Source organism: Rhinopithecus bieti, unplaced genomic scaffold (assembly GCF_001698545.2).
Source record: "Rhinopithecus bieti isolate Rb0 unplaced genomic scaffold, ASM169854v2 scaffold_77291, whole genome shotgun sequence".
Taxonomy (NCBI): Eukaryota; Metazoa; Chordata; class Mammalia; order Primates; family Cercopithecidae; genus Rhinopithecus; species Rhinopithecus bieti.
The window spans coordinates 737185-754570 of record NW_016829743.1 but is presented as its reverse complement, the minus strand read 5'-3'; the positions used below and the strand labels follow the sequence as shown (position 1 = coordinate 754570).

At 45.9% G+C, this 17386-nt stretch overlaps 1 protein-coding gene across 2 annotated transcripts in view; it reads left to right on the top strand.

Annotated features, from left to right (window-relative positions):
- Positions 1-17386, top strand: part of ATP1A4 (ATPase Na+/K+ transporting subunit alpha 4) — a 34954-nt gene that overhangs the window by 13126 nt on the left and 4442 nt on the right. For both annotated transcript variants that reach the window (XM_017864856.1, XM_017864855.1), the window contains exons 8-20: positions 1639-1837; positions 2078-2187; positions 2389-2523; positions 6209-6398; positions 6542-6714; positions 8535-8671; positions 8995-9145; positions 9463-9631; positions 10991-11145; positions 11378-11501; positions 12409-12554; positions 16563-16693; positions 16810-16911. In XM_017864856.1, the coding sequence (XP_017720345.1) occupies positions 1639-1837; positions 2078-2187; positions 2389-2523; positions 6209-6398; positions 6542-6714; positions 8535-8671; positions 8995-9145; positions 9463-9631; positions 10991-11145; positions 11378-11501; positions 12409-12554; positions 16563-16693; positions 16810-16911 (1922 nt within the window). The remainder of the gene's footprint in view (positions 1-1638; positions 1838-2077; positions 2188-2388; positions 2524-6208; positions 6399-6541; positions 6715-8534; positions 8672-8994; positions 9146-9462; positions 9632-10990; positions 11146-11377; positions 11502-12408; positions 12555-16562; positions 16694-16809; positions 16912-17386) is intronic.

Below are 17386 nucleotides of genomic sequence, written 5' to 3'. Positions count from 1 at the left end.
GGTCCCTTCTCTTTCCTCAATGAGAGAGGAAACAAGTTTCAATGGAAAATACATTGGATTATCAGTCACTGAGAGTGAGTTCTAGTATTGGCTAAATCATTTAACATCTCCAGACCTTAATTTATTCATCAGTTTATAGCGGAAGATTAATTTAGAATTATAGAATCTTACAAGAAAGGACTTCAAAGATCATATAAATTCAACCTTTCAACCAGTGCTGAATATCCTGTATAAAACCCATGGGAGATGATTATTATTTCTAGTAATCGGGAAGTCCACCCCTTTCTGTCTCAATTCATTTCATTGTTGGCTTGCTCTATTTAAATTTCATTGTGTTAAGCAGAACTATAAATCCCTGTTTGTCCTAAGTTTCCCAGCTGAAGAAACAAAATAAGTCAATTCTTTCTCTTCTACAGACTAGCCCTTTAGATTTTTGATGGTAGCCATTATGTCCCCTCAAACTCTTGTGGTAGCAGGTGAAATAATCCCTCTTCCCTTAGCCATTCTTCCTATGACATGGTCTGTAGGCCACCTGTCTTGATGATCACCTGTTGAGGGTATACTCTAGTTTGTCAATATTCTTAAAAGAGAAATGAGAATAATACTTGGGGTGTGTTTGGACTAGCACAAAAATGTAGGGTCTAGTGATATTATGTAAATAAATTATAACCCCTAGTTCTATTTTTAGAAGTCCATACTTAACATAACCACAGCCTAAGAATTCATTAGCTTTTAAAACAATCTTGCCTCACACTTGACTTACATTGCCTTCACGATCAACAAAAGTCTTTTGGTTTAAATGATTTTTCAAGTCCTTTTCAATGCTGTGATATTATTGTTATCTCCTCCACATTCTTTGTTTAAACTACTGGTCCAACACCCCCTCTTATACCATCACCTAGCATCTTATACCATCATAAAAGATTAGCTATCTATGTGGTCCCTGGAAAGATTGGACTTAAAGAGGTGTGGCCTAAACTTGAATGAAAAAGAGATTGCTGAATAGTAAAGATGCAAGGATCCTGAGGGAGAGGAATATTCCAGGGGGGAATGAAGAGGATCCTTGTCTATGATACCCTAGTAAAGAAGTATGCTGTTTTTTGGCTGGGCACAGTGGCTCACATCTGTAATCCCAGCACTTTGGAGGGCCAAGGTGCACAGATCACTTGAGCCCAGGAGTTCGAGACCAGCCTGTCCAACCTGGTGAAACCCTGTCTCTACTAAAAATACAAAAATTAGCTGGACATGGTGGTGCACGCCTGTAGTCCCAGTTACTCGGGAGGCTGAGGCAGAAGAATCTCTTTAACCTGGGAGATGGAGGTTGCAGTTAGCCCAGATCACTCTGCACTCCAGTCTGGGCAACACAGAGCGAGACTCTGTCTCAAAACAAAACAGAAAAGACATTTTTTTTAAAATGCACTATTTTTTGAAACTCTTACCATAAAGCACAAACCACAATCACTTTCTTAATTTCCTTTACCACAGCCAGAAATGAAATGTTTAAAGAGTAGGTGGGAACAAAAGGGAAATAAGTACAAAAAATTAAAGTAGCATTAAAAATGATCAAATGTCCACAATGCAAAGTGGTGTGAGTATTCCATCTCCCGTGTGTATTCTCTCCTCTCTTCTTGGCTTTAGGTGTGCCTGACCCTCACAGCCAAGCGTATGGCGCGGAAGAACTGCCTGGTGAAGAACCTGGAGGCGGTGGAGACTCTGGGCTCCACATCCACCATCTGCTCAGACAAGACGGGCACCCTCACCGAGAACTGCATGACCGTCACCCACATGTGGTTCGATATGACCGTGTATGAGGTTGACACCACCAAAGAACAGACTGGTGACTAGTGGTATTGGTGGAAGAAGAGTGGAGGGATTTGGGGGATGTGATGAGTGAGCTGAGAGAGAATGGTGAGTCCAGACAGAGAGGGGGGAGCCTGAAAGTGGAGTGAAGAAGAGGGAGGTGTGAAGGAAAGAAACACTGCTCCTGTGAAGTATCTGGGTGCCAAAGAGGATGTGAATAACCGCTTGCTTAAAATTCTCATTCCCTGCTCACAGTTCTTCTTTTCTTTCTCCCTAGGAAAAACATTTGCCAAGAGCTCTGATACCTGGTTTATCCTGGCCCAAATCGCTGGCCTCTGCAACCGGGCTGACTTTAAGGCCAATCAGGAGATCCTGCCCATTGATAAGGTGTCAGGCCCAAGGGGAAGAGGGTACCTCAGTGTCCAGGACATAACCTGCCCTCTCCCAAAAAATCCTCTCCTGGAGCTCAGTAATTTCACCCCAGGTACCCGCCCTCCCCCATTTGTCCGCTCTCCATGTTGCCACAGGTATGCCTCATGCCCAGGTGGCATGCCCCTGGGGCTTACTATACAAACCCCATCCTGGCAGAGAGCCACAACGGGTGATGCTTCTGAGTCAGCCCTCCTCAAGTTCATCGAGCAGTCTTACAGCTCTGTGGCGGAGATGAGAGAGAAAAACCCCAAGGTGGCAGAGATTCCCTTTAATTCCACCAACAAGTACCAGGTACAGAATCCACAAAGGTAGGAGAATGCTGGTGGGGGATGGGCTCATCACTGGAGCAAGGGGAGCTTTGCCTCTGCCTTCAACTTCACCTCTGAGCAGTGGAGGAGCTCAGTAGAACCTGCATCCCAATTAACAGAAGACTCACATCAAGAGAACGTGACAAACAGGTAAAGAGAGGTGAAACAGGTGATAAAGGAAGAGGCATCAGTCAGTCCTATGCAGAGCTCTGAGCTGTGCCACTTGGGGAAAAAGCGAGTCATAAAATGCTCTCTGAAATGTCTGTAGATAGCAGAAGCTGGTTGATGAAAGTCATGTTGGAGTCACATGCAGCTGTTAGGGGGCCCTTCTGTGTCTACTAGGAGATTTGCCACCGCAGAATTAGGTTGCATTTGCAAGACACTTTATTTCGTTAGCCATCAAGTATTTCCTTTCACCCCACACTTGACTTGCAGTTCTAGCGGCTGCCAGTGGGTAGGCGATCAGGGGTCTCTGCCTCCATTGGCACCTGACCCTCTCCCTTGTGTGTCTTGTATCTTCTTTTCTGATAAGAATGCAAATCATATTAGATTAGGGTCTCCCCTACTTCTACGTAACCTTAACTAATTACATGTGTTCATGTGCGTGAAGTTTTTCATTTCCCAGGAACATTTTGGTCCACTCTCCAGGGAGGAGTGGACGAGAGCAGGGGAAATGCTGAGTGAGAGACTGTGGAGGGACAGGAAAGAGAGTCTTTCTCTCCCAAGTAGAATCTGGGCAGACTGAAGAGAGGGTTATGGTAGGATGCAGGAACAGTGGCATTATCAGAACTGGAGCTTTGCCAGGCGCGAACTGAGTTCCACGGGGCAATCAAGATTTGCTCAGGGAAGTAGAGTCTTCCACTCCATGCATTACTGAAAAGGCCAGACATTCAGGTGTTGGGAAAACGTGTCAGAGAAAATGACGACGAGACTCCCAAGTCAGCTGGTATCTTTTTTTTTTCTTTTTTCTTTTTAGACAGAGTTTCGCTCTTGTTGCCCAGGCTGGAGTGCAATGGTGCGATCTTGGCCCACTGCAACCTCCACCTCCCGGGTTCAAGTGATTCTCCTGCCTCAGCCTCCGAGTAGCTGGGATTACAGGCATGTGCCACCACGCCCAGCTAATTTTTTATATTTTTAGTAGAGATGAGATTTTATCATGTTGGCTATGCTGGTCTCGAACTCCTGACCTCAGGTATCCATCCGCCACAGCCTCCCAAAGTGCTAGGATTACACGTGTGAGCCACTGTGCCTGGCCTCTATATAAATTTTTTTAAACTGAATTACTCATAGTTTTACACTGAACACTGAGCAAGTAAGGGTTAAATAGATCTATCCTTTTCTGTCTCAACTGGTTTTTAGTCAGTGTAATAAAATAGGTCTTTTAGGCCCAAATGGCAAACTTATTCCCATCTTTTTCTGATGTTTAGTGGCCTCACTAGTCAGACAGGAATTCTGTGGCTTGGCAGGCCTTTGACAGCAGCATAGCCTCTAACTGGAAAGAATTAGGTACCTCTCCTTCTATGTGATTCAAAATAAAAGCAAAAAATATTCACAACATTTGTTGGGGCATCCAACAAATAGTGACTTTCTCCCAAATGACTATGTTGGTGCCTCTTCTGAGCTACTGAACATGTGGCTCAAATGGCAGACTTGTCCTCAGTGGTTCACCGAGTGTGACAGACTGTCCCACTGGCCACCAAGCTCTGGCAAGCACTTGCTCTGGGAGGCCCTCAGTTTGTGCCTTCCTTAGCTTGCCCTAACGGTGGAGACTCCAGTCTTTGCAAGAGACATCTCAGACTGCTGGTGGTTTGCAGAGCTTGGTCTGTTTCCCTCTGAGATAAAAAGGAAACGAAGAAGATGCTCTGTTCCAGCATTTCCAGACTTTTCCCTCCGTCTCTTTTATTTGTAATTTTCTATCAAGATGTGATTTTCTTCCGTGACCAAATTACTAATAGGTCTTGCCGTCACCTCCTGGGCCCTTCACTTACTCAACACATTTTACTGAGAACTTAGAAAACTGAGCTCTTTAAACCTTTTCCAGCTTTCTGCTTAAGTGAGTTACGGTTCTTCCTCTTAATTGCTTAAGCATATTTTGAATGTAACTGAACAAACTAACAGAACAGTTGTAACCACGTTTTGTGCACTGGTTTCCCACCCTGCTTACTGTCCTGTGGGCAGTACAGTCTGGCCTCCTCTGCACTCCCACTGTTCCTTTCAATGCTTCGATTTTGTTCTCAACAGGCGACCTAGCGGGCATTTCCTGTCCATCACAAGAGGAACCCCATGGAGAGCTCCTTTTCATACATCAGAGATCAAGAGGAAATGCAAAACCCACATTTCTCTCTCATTGCTGTGGGTTGTCCCCTCGGGTTCATTTCATGAATGTGCCCTTTCCCTCCCTCACCACAGCCACAAGGATCCCCATGCCCAGCCACACTAGCTAGCCCCTCTCAGGAGACTTCTCATGCTTTTAGGAGACAGAGGCCCAGGCACTAGAATGACTAATTTATTTTTGGATTGTACTTCACAGTTGTCAAAGTATTTTCTACACTATCTCTTATAAAAACCCAATGAAGGGCCATGTGTGGTGGTTCATGCCTGTAATCCCAGCAGTTTGGGAGGCCAAGGTGGGCAGATCACCTGAGGTCAGGAGTTCAAGACCAGCCTGACCAACATGGTGAAACCCCCATCTCTGCTAAAAATGCAAAAAATCAGCCCAGCATAGTGGCGGTGCCTGTACTCCCAGCTACTCGGGAGGCTGAAGCAGGAGAATCACTTGAACCCAGAGGCAGAGGTTGCTGTGAGCTGAGATCACACCACTGCACTCCAGCCTAGGTGACAGAGTGAGACTCCGTCTTCAAAAACAAAAAACACAACAAAAAACCCCAGGAAGGAGGCCAGGCAGACACTTTTATGTTTTGTCGAAGGAACTAAGATTTTGCAAGGTTAAATGAACTGATCTGAGGCCATAATGTGTTCTTGCTGGCCCCAGAACATACATCTTTGGACTTTTTTTTTTTTTTTTTAGGTAGAGTCTGGCTCTGTCACCCAGGCTGAAGTGCAATAGTGCAATCTTGGCTCACTGCCTCCAGGGTTCCAGTGATTCTCCTGCCTCAGCCTCCCAAGTGGCTGGGATTACAGGCACATACCACCATGCCCAGTTAATTTTGTATTTTAGTAGAGACGGGGCTTTGCCATGCTGGCCAGGCTAGTCTTGAACTCCTGACCTCAAGCAATGCACCCGCCTCAGCCTCCCAAAGTGCTGGGATTACAGGCATGAGCCACTATGCCTGGCCTTCGGACTCTTTTTCTTTCCTGTCTACTCTGCTTTCTTTCTTTGCCAGTCCCACTATTTCTGCTCTCTCGCCATCCAGTTGGCAAGGAAGGACAGAGGGGGAAAGTGAGAGTGCCTGGTCCTGCCCCCAGGGAGCTTCCAGCGGAGAAGATAATAGAGATTCCTGTGCAAATAATACCAGGCTGCAGTTTCCTGGAAAAAGGAGGAGGGGCTGCGCTCAACCTGGGCGAGATGTGACTGGGGAGGGGAGGGAACAAAAGAAATGGGAGTATGAAACACGTTGTCTTTTTACCTTTGAAAACTTCCCCTTCTTTTTGCCCCTGATCCTTGTTCTCTCCTCCTGTCCCATCAGTGCTCCCTCTGCTCTCCCTAGATGTCCATCCACCTTCGGGAGGACAGCTCCCAGACCCACGTACTGATGATGAAGGGTGCTCCGGAGAGGATCTTGGAGTTTTGTTCTACTTTTCTTCTGAATGGGCAAGAGTACCCAATGAACGATGAAATGAAGGAAGCCTTCCAAAAGGCCTATTTAGAACTGGGAGGTCTTGGGGAACGTGTGCTAGGTGAGGAGCTGTAGGAGAATTTTTTAAAGAATGGCATCAAAATGGTTATTATCCGTGGGGTGAGAAATCAAGGATGTTGGGGTAAGCAGATAGGAATGTAGAGTGCTGGATGACTACTGGTCCCTCCCTCTGTGTCTCTCCAGGCTTCTGCTTCTTGAATCTGCCTAGCAGCTTCTCCAAGGGATTCCCGTTTAATACAGATGAAATAAATTTCCCCATGGATAACCTTTGTTTCGTGGGCCTCATATCCATGATTGACCCTCCCCGAGCTGCCGTGACTGATGCTGTGAGGAAGTGTCGTAGTGCAGGAATTAAGGTAAATAACTTGCCAGCCCAGGAGCCCCCAACCTGTCACAAGTTGGAGCATCTACTAGAAGGCCTTGCACAGAGTAGATGCTTAATAATCTTAGTTTAATTGAGCCGATTTCTGTTTCCTTGGGCTTCTGATTTCTATTTAATAGTAAGTTTCCTCTCTAGTTAGAATTCCACTTGTATTGAACATTAGTATCACCAGGGAACCTTTACAAATTGGATGTCTAGGACACACCCCAGACCAATTTAATTAGAAACTCTCAGGATAGGATCTTGGCAACAGTATTTTTAAAAACTTTCCTGGAGTTTCCAATGAGCAGAGAAGTCTGAGAACCAGTGTCCAGCACAGTGCTTCTCAGACCAACGTGCGTGCAGATCCCTCAGGGATTGTTTTGAAATGCATATCTGGCTTCAGAAGGTCCAGGAAAACCTGAGAGACTGCATTTTTGACAAGTTCCCAGGCGATGCTGTTGCTGCTGGTCTGCAGACCACACTAGGAATAGCAAAGTGCTAGAAGACGTTGTGTAAATGTGCTGCCGAGATGGGTGGTAAAAGGGTGAGGCTAGGAGGGCTGGGGCTCTGGACCAGGCAATAGTGAGAATGAGATATTGAGAGCTGAAGGATCTTCAATGGGTGTGAACAGCTGCCCTAAGAGGTATAGGTCCAAGTGTAAAAACTGGAAACCAAAAATCGGTCCGACCGAGAGTGAAGTTCAGCTTCAGAACAAACCCAGAGGTAGAAAATCCTCTTTGGTCAGGTTGGGCCTTGAACTTCATGGAATGGCAGCAATAGAATTCTTCAAATTCTGAGATGTTCTGTGTCCCATGTTTCCTGGGTCAAATTCTAAGACTCATACACATCTTTACAGTTTAGATATAGACACCTTCCCTGCTCATACCTTACATTCTGGATTACCTGTATATTCTGGCTCCTAGGTTTGGGGGATTGGAGGTATTTAAGGAGAACTAGGTGCTCTCTGTTGGAACTGGCTCTATGTTAGACCTATGACTATTGGCAGTTTGTCCGGGGTCAGTCTGGGCCATGTGTGCTGGGAGGGACTTGGGAACCTTGAGCAGTGATTTCCAGGTAGTGATCATTCCTGCATTCCTTCATTCAGTAATTATTTGTTGATGGCTTACTATGTGCTAGGCATTGTGCTAGGGCAGGAAACTTTACAAGGAAGCTACCCTTGCAGAGCTCTCAGTCTAGTGCGGGAGAGAGATAAACAGGCAATCACCATACAGAGAAGTGTGGCAAGTGCTGAAATATGGCAGGAATGGAATGCTATGAAAGCACACAGCCTGGGTATTCATCTTTGGGTAGAAATGGGACAGGACTAGGTACCAGGTATCCAAAATCAAGCTGAAACAAAGGGGCAGGGTGAGGCCACAGAAAGAAGAAAGGTAGAGTGAGAATTTCAATGCACTGGGCCTTAGATGAAATTTTGCTAGGCAGATGGATTATTCCAGACATTCCTTTATTACCACTTGTACTATGTGTAGGTGTTTCTGTCTTTGCACTTAAGGAAGCAGAATAGCTTCTGGAGCAATTAAATGAAATTCTGAATATAGTCAAATCTCTGGCTTATTCCTGGTAAATCTAGGATCCAAATTGTCCTGTTTTATGGTCTCATGGTCTTGACCCACTCCCGAGGGTTGAAATCATAGTAGCATGGTTTTTGGTCTACACCACAAGTTCTTGGGAATGAGCAACTAAAATCCTTGTTGATAAAAAGCAGTGGTCTGTCAGTTCTTAGAGCAGAAAGATGAAGGATCCAGGCTCTGAAGATGATTCTGCTCCTCTTCCCTCCCCTTCTCAACCCAGGTGATCATGGTAACAGGAGATCATCCCATTACAGCTAAGGCCATTGCCAAGAGTGTGGGCATCATCTCAGAAGGCACTGAGATGGCAGAGGAAGTTGCTGCCCGGCTTAAGATCCCTATCAGCAAGGTTGATGCCAGGTGAGATCACTAAAGAACTCAAGATCTGCCATGTTCCCTCCATCCCCAGCCTGCCCCACCCAGAGGCCACTTTACTAAAGTTCTTGGAGTCTCCTTCAATAGGTAGGAAGCAAGATGAAGAAAGAAGTAAAGAGAGAAGTGGTTGACAAAAGTGTGGGGAGGGAATAGGATGTGTTAATTTGGGGATAATAATATAGGGCTGGGGACAAGTGAGGAGACTAGGTTGAAAGAAGAAGCACTGAAGCTATAGTTAAGATTGGCACCAAGACCCCTGGTGAATTCTCAACACCCAAAACTAGCCTTTTGAAATTATTTTCCCTCAGTGCTGCCAAAGCCATTGTGGTGCATGGTACAGAACTAAAGGACTTACAGTCAAAGCAGCTTGATCAGATCCTCCAGAACCACACTGAGATTGTGTTTGCTCGGACCTCCCCTCAGCAGAAGCTCATCATTGTCGAGGGATGTCAGAGGCTGGTAAGGAAGGAAAAGGAGCCCCAAGGAAACTGGCAGAACTCCTGTGGCTTAGCCCAGTTCCAAACCAAGCAGAAGAACATATGCGCTGGGCTGGAGGAGACTCCAGAGAGTACCTATCTGGAACCTCCATGGTGGCCTTCAGTTTGGGGGCTCCCTGAAAGTTTAAATATCTCAGGAGGAGTGGGAGAAGAACGGGAGCCCTAGATCAAGCATGATTACATCAGGAAACGAGGGATGCAGAAATCATACTGATCTTTGGGACTAGTTCTGGATCTGATGCAATAAATTTTTCACTCCCTCTGTCTGGACTTCCTCAGGGAGCCATTGTGGCTGTGACGGGTGATGGGGTGAACGATTCCCCTGCGCTGAAGAAGGCTGACATTGGCATTGCCATGGGCATCTCTGGCTCTGACGTCTCTAAGCAGGCAGCCGACATGATCCTGCTGGACGACAACTTTGCCTCCATTGTCACGGGGGTGGAGGAGGGTGAGGAGGCAGGGTGCCCAGGGTGGAGACTTCAACCTTGGACTCAGGTGGGGGTTGGTGTACATCCCCTCTTTCTGTTTTCCCATCATCCAACCTCCATGAGCCTGTACGGGCTCAGAAGAAAATCACTATAAGACAAAATTTTGCAAATTAGATCAGCTGGTACATCACTGTCTGCAACCCCTTTTGATGAGAGCAGATAAAAGTCCACTTTATTCATTTTATTTTCCTATCAGGGAGACTGGAACTCTGGTATAACATACCAGAGTTCTCACTGTCCACACTGTGAGGAATTCCAGTCCTCTCACTGGAATTCAAGTAGGCCCACAGCAAGTTCCAAGATGTAGCCACACTCCTGGAACTATTCCATGTGCTGCCATCTTTAGGAGGGTCTTCTAGGAACCTGTTGCCTAAAAAATGGTGACACATCAGTATCAGCTGGAGCTTGACCCATGAATTGACTGCATGAGCCCAATTACACACCCTCTGCCCCAGAGAACTGTGAAGAGCATGCCCTCCGGCAAACAGGAGAGCCCAAGAATTCTGCATTCCAGGTTCCCTGCTTTCTGCCTGGAGCTATCTTACTAAAACATATAGCAATCCACATCATAATAATGATTACCATTTTATTGAAACCTTGCATAATCTTGACACTTTGCTTGCTATTTTATATCCACTCAATTCGATAAGTTCGTTTGAACACTGATTATGTGGGAGGCACTAGGCTTGATACTGGGGATACAACAGTAGGGAGAACAAAAGACACAAATCCCTGCCCTCATGTAACTTAATTTCTAGTGGGGATGACAGACAAATAAGTAAATTATATAGTATGTTAAAAGAAGATAAGTGTCATGGGACAGACCAAGCAGAGAGTGCAGAGAGGGATTCGGTCTTTGAAAAGGCAGTCAAGATGGATGCAGCAATCTTGCAAGGCAGGAGGAATGAAACTCACAGAGGTGAGGGTGCCCAAGGTCACAGCTAGCTATGGCAGAAGATGGGATTTGAACGCAAGCCTGTCCCAAGCCCCGGCTCTTTCCATTTCAGCCTTAATCTTGTAAAGGCTTTTATACTGACATTCTCAAACATCACAGGATTAACCAGGCTCAACCCTGCTAATTTTCAGAGATCAGATGACGTTAGCTAGGGTGAATCTAAGAACAAAGAGTACACAGACGGCATGGCTCCGATTAAAAGGCACACAATTTTGAAACAATACTGGGACCCTGGAAGTCTAGGACTTCCAGACCCTTTCCTGGACTGTGACACTTCTTTGAGGTGGCCTGTGTGTCCTGGAGCTGGTATGAGGGAGGTGTGTTCTCCCAGGGCTTCTCACAGAAGGTTGACCATCCTCCCCAGGCCGCCTGATCTTTGACAACCTGAAGAAATCCATCATGTACACCCTGACCAGCAACATCCCTGAGATCACCCCCTTCCTGATGTTCATCATCCTCGGTATACCCCTGCCTCTGGGAACCATAACCATCCTCTGCATTGATCTCGGCACTGACATGGTAAGGGTCAAGCTGATGAGCAAGAGATTCCCAGAATTCTGCCTCCTAAGCTCCCTTCTTTCTGCCTGGAGCTACCTTACTAGAACTCATGACAACCCACTTATGACCCAGCTCTCACACCTCCTGTGAGATGGATTGAGGCTGCGTCAAGACAGAAGGGTAGAGCTCGAATTACTGCTGAGTTTCCTTCTGAGCTTTGTGACCCCTGTCGTCCCCACCCTCCATCCTCCAGGTCCCTGCCATCTCCTTGGCTTATGAGTCAGCTGAAAGCGACATCATGAAGAGGCTTCCACGGAACCCAAAGACGGATAATCTGGTGAACCACCGTCTCATTGGCGTGGCCTATGGACAGATTGGTGCGCCCAGAGGAATGAGGAGTGGAGGGAGTGGGGAGTGGTTGCCCCTGCCTGGCAACGTGAGCCATCTCAGTTTGGAAGTCAGGGAGATATTTTCTCAGCAACAAACTGTTCTAGGCCCTGAAAACACAAAGAACCACTCACCTCTGATCTGCCCTTGACTTAGAGTCCAGTACAAAAGGAACAAACATACATAAAATGATAGCATCTCCAAGTAATGAGTATAGACAGAACATGCTACAGGATTACAAAGCAAGTAGGCTCACCATTATGAGGATAGCCAGAGAAGCCTTATGCAGAAAATAGGACTTAAACTTGGTGTGGGAAAATGGGGCTTAGACTATGGTCAGGTGTGGGAGACCAAAGGAGTGGGGAATTTCATATGGCACAGTTAGAGAGGAGTGAATAAATCAGGTTGGCAGAACCCTTAGTCTTTATAAAGTAGTGAAAAATAAGACTGTAGACATAGATATCATTTGTGTTGGGGTCAGCCTTGACAGACATTTGAGAGTCATTAGAAGTCTTTGTTCTTGAGTTTCCAGGTGCAATGGTATTTCAGAAAATAGGGTGAGCGATGAACAGAGTAAGATCCTGTCTCAAAAAAAAAAAAAAAAAATTGGGAGAGGGAATCAGTGGCCTCTAAAGTCCTTTTTAGTTTTAAGATTATATGATTCAAAGCTGACTCTGGGTCAGAGTTTAGAAATAAATGTCAGGGCTTGAAGGAAAGTCCCACAGAGATGAGAGATGACAGGCTCAGGCTGCTGATGGCAAGACTCTTCTGCATTACTCTTCAGACACACACCAGCCCAGCCAGAAGCAAGTCCCAGCCCCCAGCCCTCCCCTGGCCTACCTTTTGGGGCCCTTCTCTGAACCAAGCTCCCCTGTCCTGCAACTCTGTCATTCACAGGGATGATCCAGGCTCTGGCTGGATTCTTCACCTACTTTGTAATCCTGGCTGAGAATGGTTTTAGGCCTGTTGATCTGCTGGGCATCCGCCTCCACTGGGAAGATAAATACTTGAATGACCTGGAGGACAGCTACGGACAGCAGTGGGTGAGTAGAAGGGATAAGGTAGGAGCTGAGACCAGTAAATGTGAGAGTGACAGGGGAGAGTGGGTCTAGCAAATTTTTTCAGAGGGAAGAAGGGAAGCACCCCACAAGCAGAGCCGATGCCTTTTCTTCAGTCCTGTATGAGCATTCTCACACTTGCCCTAAGTCTCCAGTCACAACAGCAAATCCTCTTCTGTTTAGCATAGGCTCATTCCAGCTGGCTCCTCCTGTCTGTTGTCTGGCCCTGCCTGTCTGGGTCCTTTGGCTCCTTGAAGTCTTTGTCATATCAACTTTTCTGAGCTGGTTTCTGTTGTCCCAGGTTCTAACCATGATTGCCCCAGAAATAAATGCTGGGTCCTCTCCTGTTATACTCTTCCTCCCTGACAGTTCAAATGATACGATTTAAAATTTGAGACCAGACGCGGTGGCTCACATCTGTAATCCCAGCACTTTGGGAGGCCGAGGTGGGTGGATCACCTGAGGTTGGGAGTCAAGACCAGTCTGACCAACATGGAGATACCCCATCTCTACTAAAAGTACAAAATTAGCTGGGCGTGGTGGCGTGTGCCTGTGATCCCAACCACTCAGGAGGCTGGGACAGGAGAATCACTTGAACCCGGGGGGCAAATGTTGCAGTGAGCCCAAATCATGCCATTGCACTCCAGCCTGGGCAACAAGAGTAAAACTCTGTCTCAAAAACTAACTAAATAAATATAAATTTTGAAAACCGGCTGGGCACAGTGACTCACGCCTGTAATCCCAGCCCTTTGGGAGGCAAAGGCAGATGGATTACGAGGTCAAGAGATCGAGACCATCCTGGCCAACATGAGGAAACCCCGTCTCTACTAAAAATACAAAAATCAGCTGGGGACGGTGGCGCGTGCCTGTAATCCCAGCTACTCAGGAGGCTGAGGCAGGAGAATCGCTTGATCCCAGGAGGCGGAGACTGCAGTGAGCTGAGATTGCGCCACTGTACTTCAGCCTGGTGACAGAGCAAGACTCCGTCTCAAAGAAAAAAAACCCTGAAAACCTATTTTCTCTGTGTATTCCTTCCTAATCATTCTAAACCGTTTTAACCTAGAGGATACCTCTCTATAGTTGTCTTTTCTAACATCCAAGATGAATGAAGCTCAAACCGAAGCCCTCTCCCCAACAATATGTGTGCAAGAATTTTAGTAAGTATGCTTTTTTGGTATCTGTGAATACTCCTGTCCCAATTTCTAAGACAGTGGGACATGTGACATGTGACACCAATTATTGCTAGAATTGTAGTGTCACAGAGGACACAGTCAATTATCATCATTCTACAGATGAGGAAACTGATCTAGGAAGATTCTGTAACTTGCTCAAAGTCCCACAGTGAATCCCTAAAACAGCTAGACTTGAATTCTGGACTCTTGATCCCTGCCCAGCACTTTCCCACTTCACCGTGATGTCTCCAAACCTAGCCAATTGCAGGCTTCTCAAATTGTGTTCAAATCTGAATTGCTGGGAAGATGCCCCTCACTTGGCTTCCACTAGCTGAGTCTTATAAAGGCCATCAGATGTCAATATTCCCAGCTATCAACACTGCTCCAGGATCCAATGACACCCAAAGTTCTCATTGCTGTGCACCCTGCCGACATCTCAACTCCCAGCTCAAGCCCTTGTTTTCCATCTTGATACTTCCTTCCTGTTGCCAAGATGCAGCATGACATAAATTTATTGACAGTAAATTAATGGTAATTAAAAGTAATTTGAGGTAAAAAGTTAAGAATTCCCCCCTGCACATTGAAGGCATATTGAAGTATCACAAAAATGTGTTGAGAACAGTTGCCCTGAGCAACAAACTCTATAAAGGCGCATCCGTGTCTCTTGTATGACTGTAATTTTCAGATAATCTAGTATAGAGCCACCCACCCAGGAAGTGCATGATGCACTGTAGAAGCAAGGATCGCTCCTTGCTTTCTAAATATCTTTCATTAATTCCAGTGATTCCTCCACTCACTTGTTCATTCAGACAATATTTACTGAGCATCTTCTACGTACCAGGTACTGTTCTAGGGCCTGGGGATATGATAGTGAACAAAAATCATCAAGTTATTGCTCTCATGGAGCTTATTTCTAGGTAGGGATGGGAAGACAGATAATAACCAACTATATAACATATTTAATCAAGAGATTGTAAGTCCAAGGGGGTCCAAGAAGTGTTGGAACTAGGATACTAGAGTGAGATGGAATTATAAAAATGCTGGTCAGAGAGAGAAAGATGCTTGAAATGACAAAGAAATAATAGGTACTGGAAAGGACAATAGAGTTTAAGGATGGGAGCGAGCAGCCCAGGTGGGGAGTGGAGGACAATAATATCATTGGAGGAGAAGATCGAGGAACTGTGAGACCACGGCATTGGAAGGATCATCAATATGGACATTTTAATCTCCAAAAACAAGGACAGAAGTAATAGTGGAGTAACAGTGCCAGAAGCTAAAGTCTTCAAGAAATGATAGTGAGTGATGCAGGAAATGGCAACTGACTGTGATGGACAGTGGCGGGATGATCTGATGCACACAAACATGCTGATTGGTCTTATTCTAAGTTCCATGCTTGGCTCATTAATTTCCAGCCTTTGTCTTGTCTTCTACCGTTTAAGGCTCTATATTCCTCTCCAAGTACAACTTTACCCCATCCCATGGGGTTTGATACGTAGTATTTCATGATTGTGCAGTCTTCCATATTTTCAAATTTATTTGATCTACGAGTTATTTATAAACATGCTGTTTTAGTTTTTAAAACAGAAGCTTTTCTGTCCGGTCTAATTTAGATGCACCTCTTCTGTGTTCCCATAGCCCTCTGCAATCTCTCTTTTATAACCTGCCTATTGTGCTGACATGGTTAGCATATTTATTTTCCCACTAGACTCTAAGTTCCTTATGTGTAAAGTGTGAATGAAAGAGCAAACGAATGAATGAATGTCTCCTATCTGATACCACTCTTTGGGGTATTTCTTTCCCCCCTGTATTCACACTGTCCTCTGGCCCCACCCTTTCTGACCTATATCTCCTGACTCTGCCTTCCTGTCTTTTTATTGCTTTTTTTTTTTTTTTTTTTTTTTGAGACAGAGTCTCACTCTGTTGCCCAGACTGGAGTGCAGTGGCGCCTCCCAGGTTCACGCCATTCTCTCACCTCGGCCTCCCAAGCAGCTGGGACTACAGGCACCCACCACCACGTCCAGCTAATTTTTTGTATTTTTCAGTACAGACAGGGTTTCACCATGTTGGCCAGGATGGTCTTGATCTCCTGACCTCGTGATCCACCTGCCTCAGCCTCCCAAAGTGCTGGGATTACAGGCGTGAGTCACCATGCCCAGCCCTGCCTTCCTCTCTAACTCTACCTTCTTCTCTTACCCCTTCTTATTAGCTCAATCCATATTTATTGAGCCATGCTACATGCCATCCACTGAACTAAGCACAGGGAGAGGACATAGAGCTAAATAAGGCAAGTAGTTTTTCTTGAGAAGCTCTCAGTCAGGCAAGGAAAGCACAAACAAATCATAATACAATATGAAAAGCGCTAAAACAGAGACATCTGTGAAGTGCTGTGGGGGTCTAAAGAGTGAGGGCCTGGCTGGGCGTGGTGGCTCACACCTGTAATCCCAGAACTTTGGGAGGCAAAGGCAGTCAAATCGCCTGAGGTCAGGAGTTCGAGACCAGTCTGGCCAACATGGTGAAACCCCGTCTCTACTAAAAATACACAAAATTAGCCGGGTGTGGTGGCAGGTGCCTGTAGTCCCAGCTATTCAGGAGGCTGAGGCAGGATAATTGCTTGAACCGGGGAGGCAGAAGTTGCAGTAAGCAAAGACCACACCATTGCACTCCAGCCTGGGCAACAAAAGTGATACTTCGTCTCAAAAAAAAAAAAAAAAATATGAGGACCTGACTCAGCCCCGGGGTCCTGGAAGGTGGGAGAGGGAAGAAGCTTTAGGGTGTACAGAATCCCCTTCTGACACTGTCTCCTCCTCCCTGCCCTCTCCAGACCTATGAGCAACGAAAAGTTGTGGAGTTCACGTGCCAAACGGCCTTTTTTGTCACCATCGTGGTTGTGCAGTGGGCGGATCTCATCATCTCCAAGACTCGCCGCAGCTCAGCTTTCCAGCAGGGCATGAGGTGAACATCCCACAAAACAGCCCCAACACTCTCCCAAGCCCTACACACCAGAACATACCATTTCCCCCTGTCTTTTCCTCTCCCTCACTGTCACACCCATGAATGTTTCTACCCAGAAACAAAGTCCTAATATTTGGGATCCTGGAGGAGACACTCTTGGCTGCATTTCTGTCCTACACTCCAGGCATGGACGTGGCCCTGCGAATGTACCCACTCAAGTGAGTAAGGGAAGGGATGCAAGCAGGGGATGTCCAGGAATGGGGGAGCATGTAGAGGAAGGGTGTGTTTCACTAGGATTGTAATGAGCCAGGAGCTGCCTGGATACATGGAGCTACATGTACACTCAGTGGTACAAGGAGAGTCATCTGTGCTCTGATAAGTGGATCTTATTTAGGGAGATATTAGAGACTGTGCCAAATGATCACAACCCACTAGACACACAAATTTAGCAGACTTACCAGTGTTTAACAGAACGAAATCTTTTTCCTGATGATGTGTGCTGTAGTTGTCCAAGGATACATATTGCTTGGAGCTGAAGTAACCATAAAAATAGCCTAATCTATGCTTAGCTAATTCTGTTGTACTTATGCAAATATGTTTTAATGTATATGTATGTGATCATGCCTACTGAAATTCTTATTGTCTGGTGCCTTCTCTTGTTCAACTCCAGGTTTTTGCTTTGTTTTGCTTTGC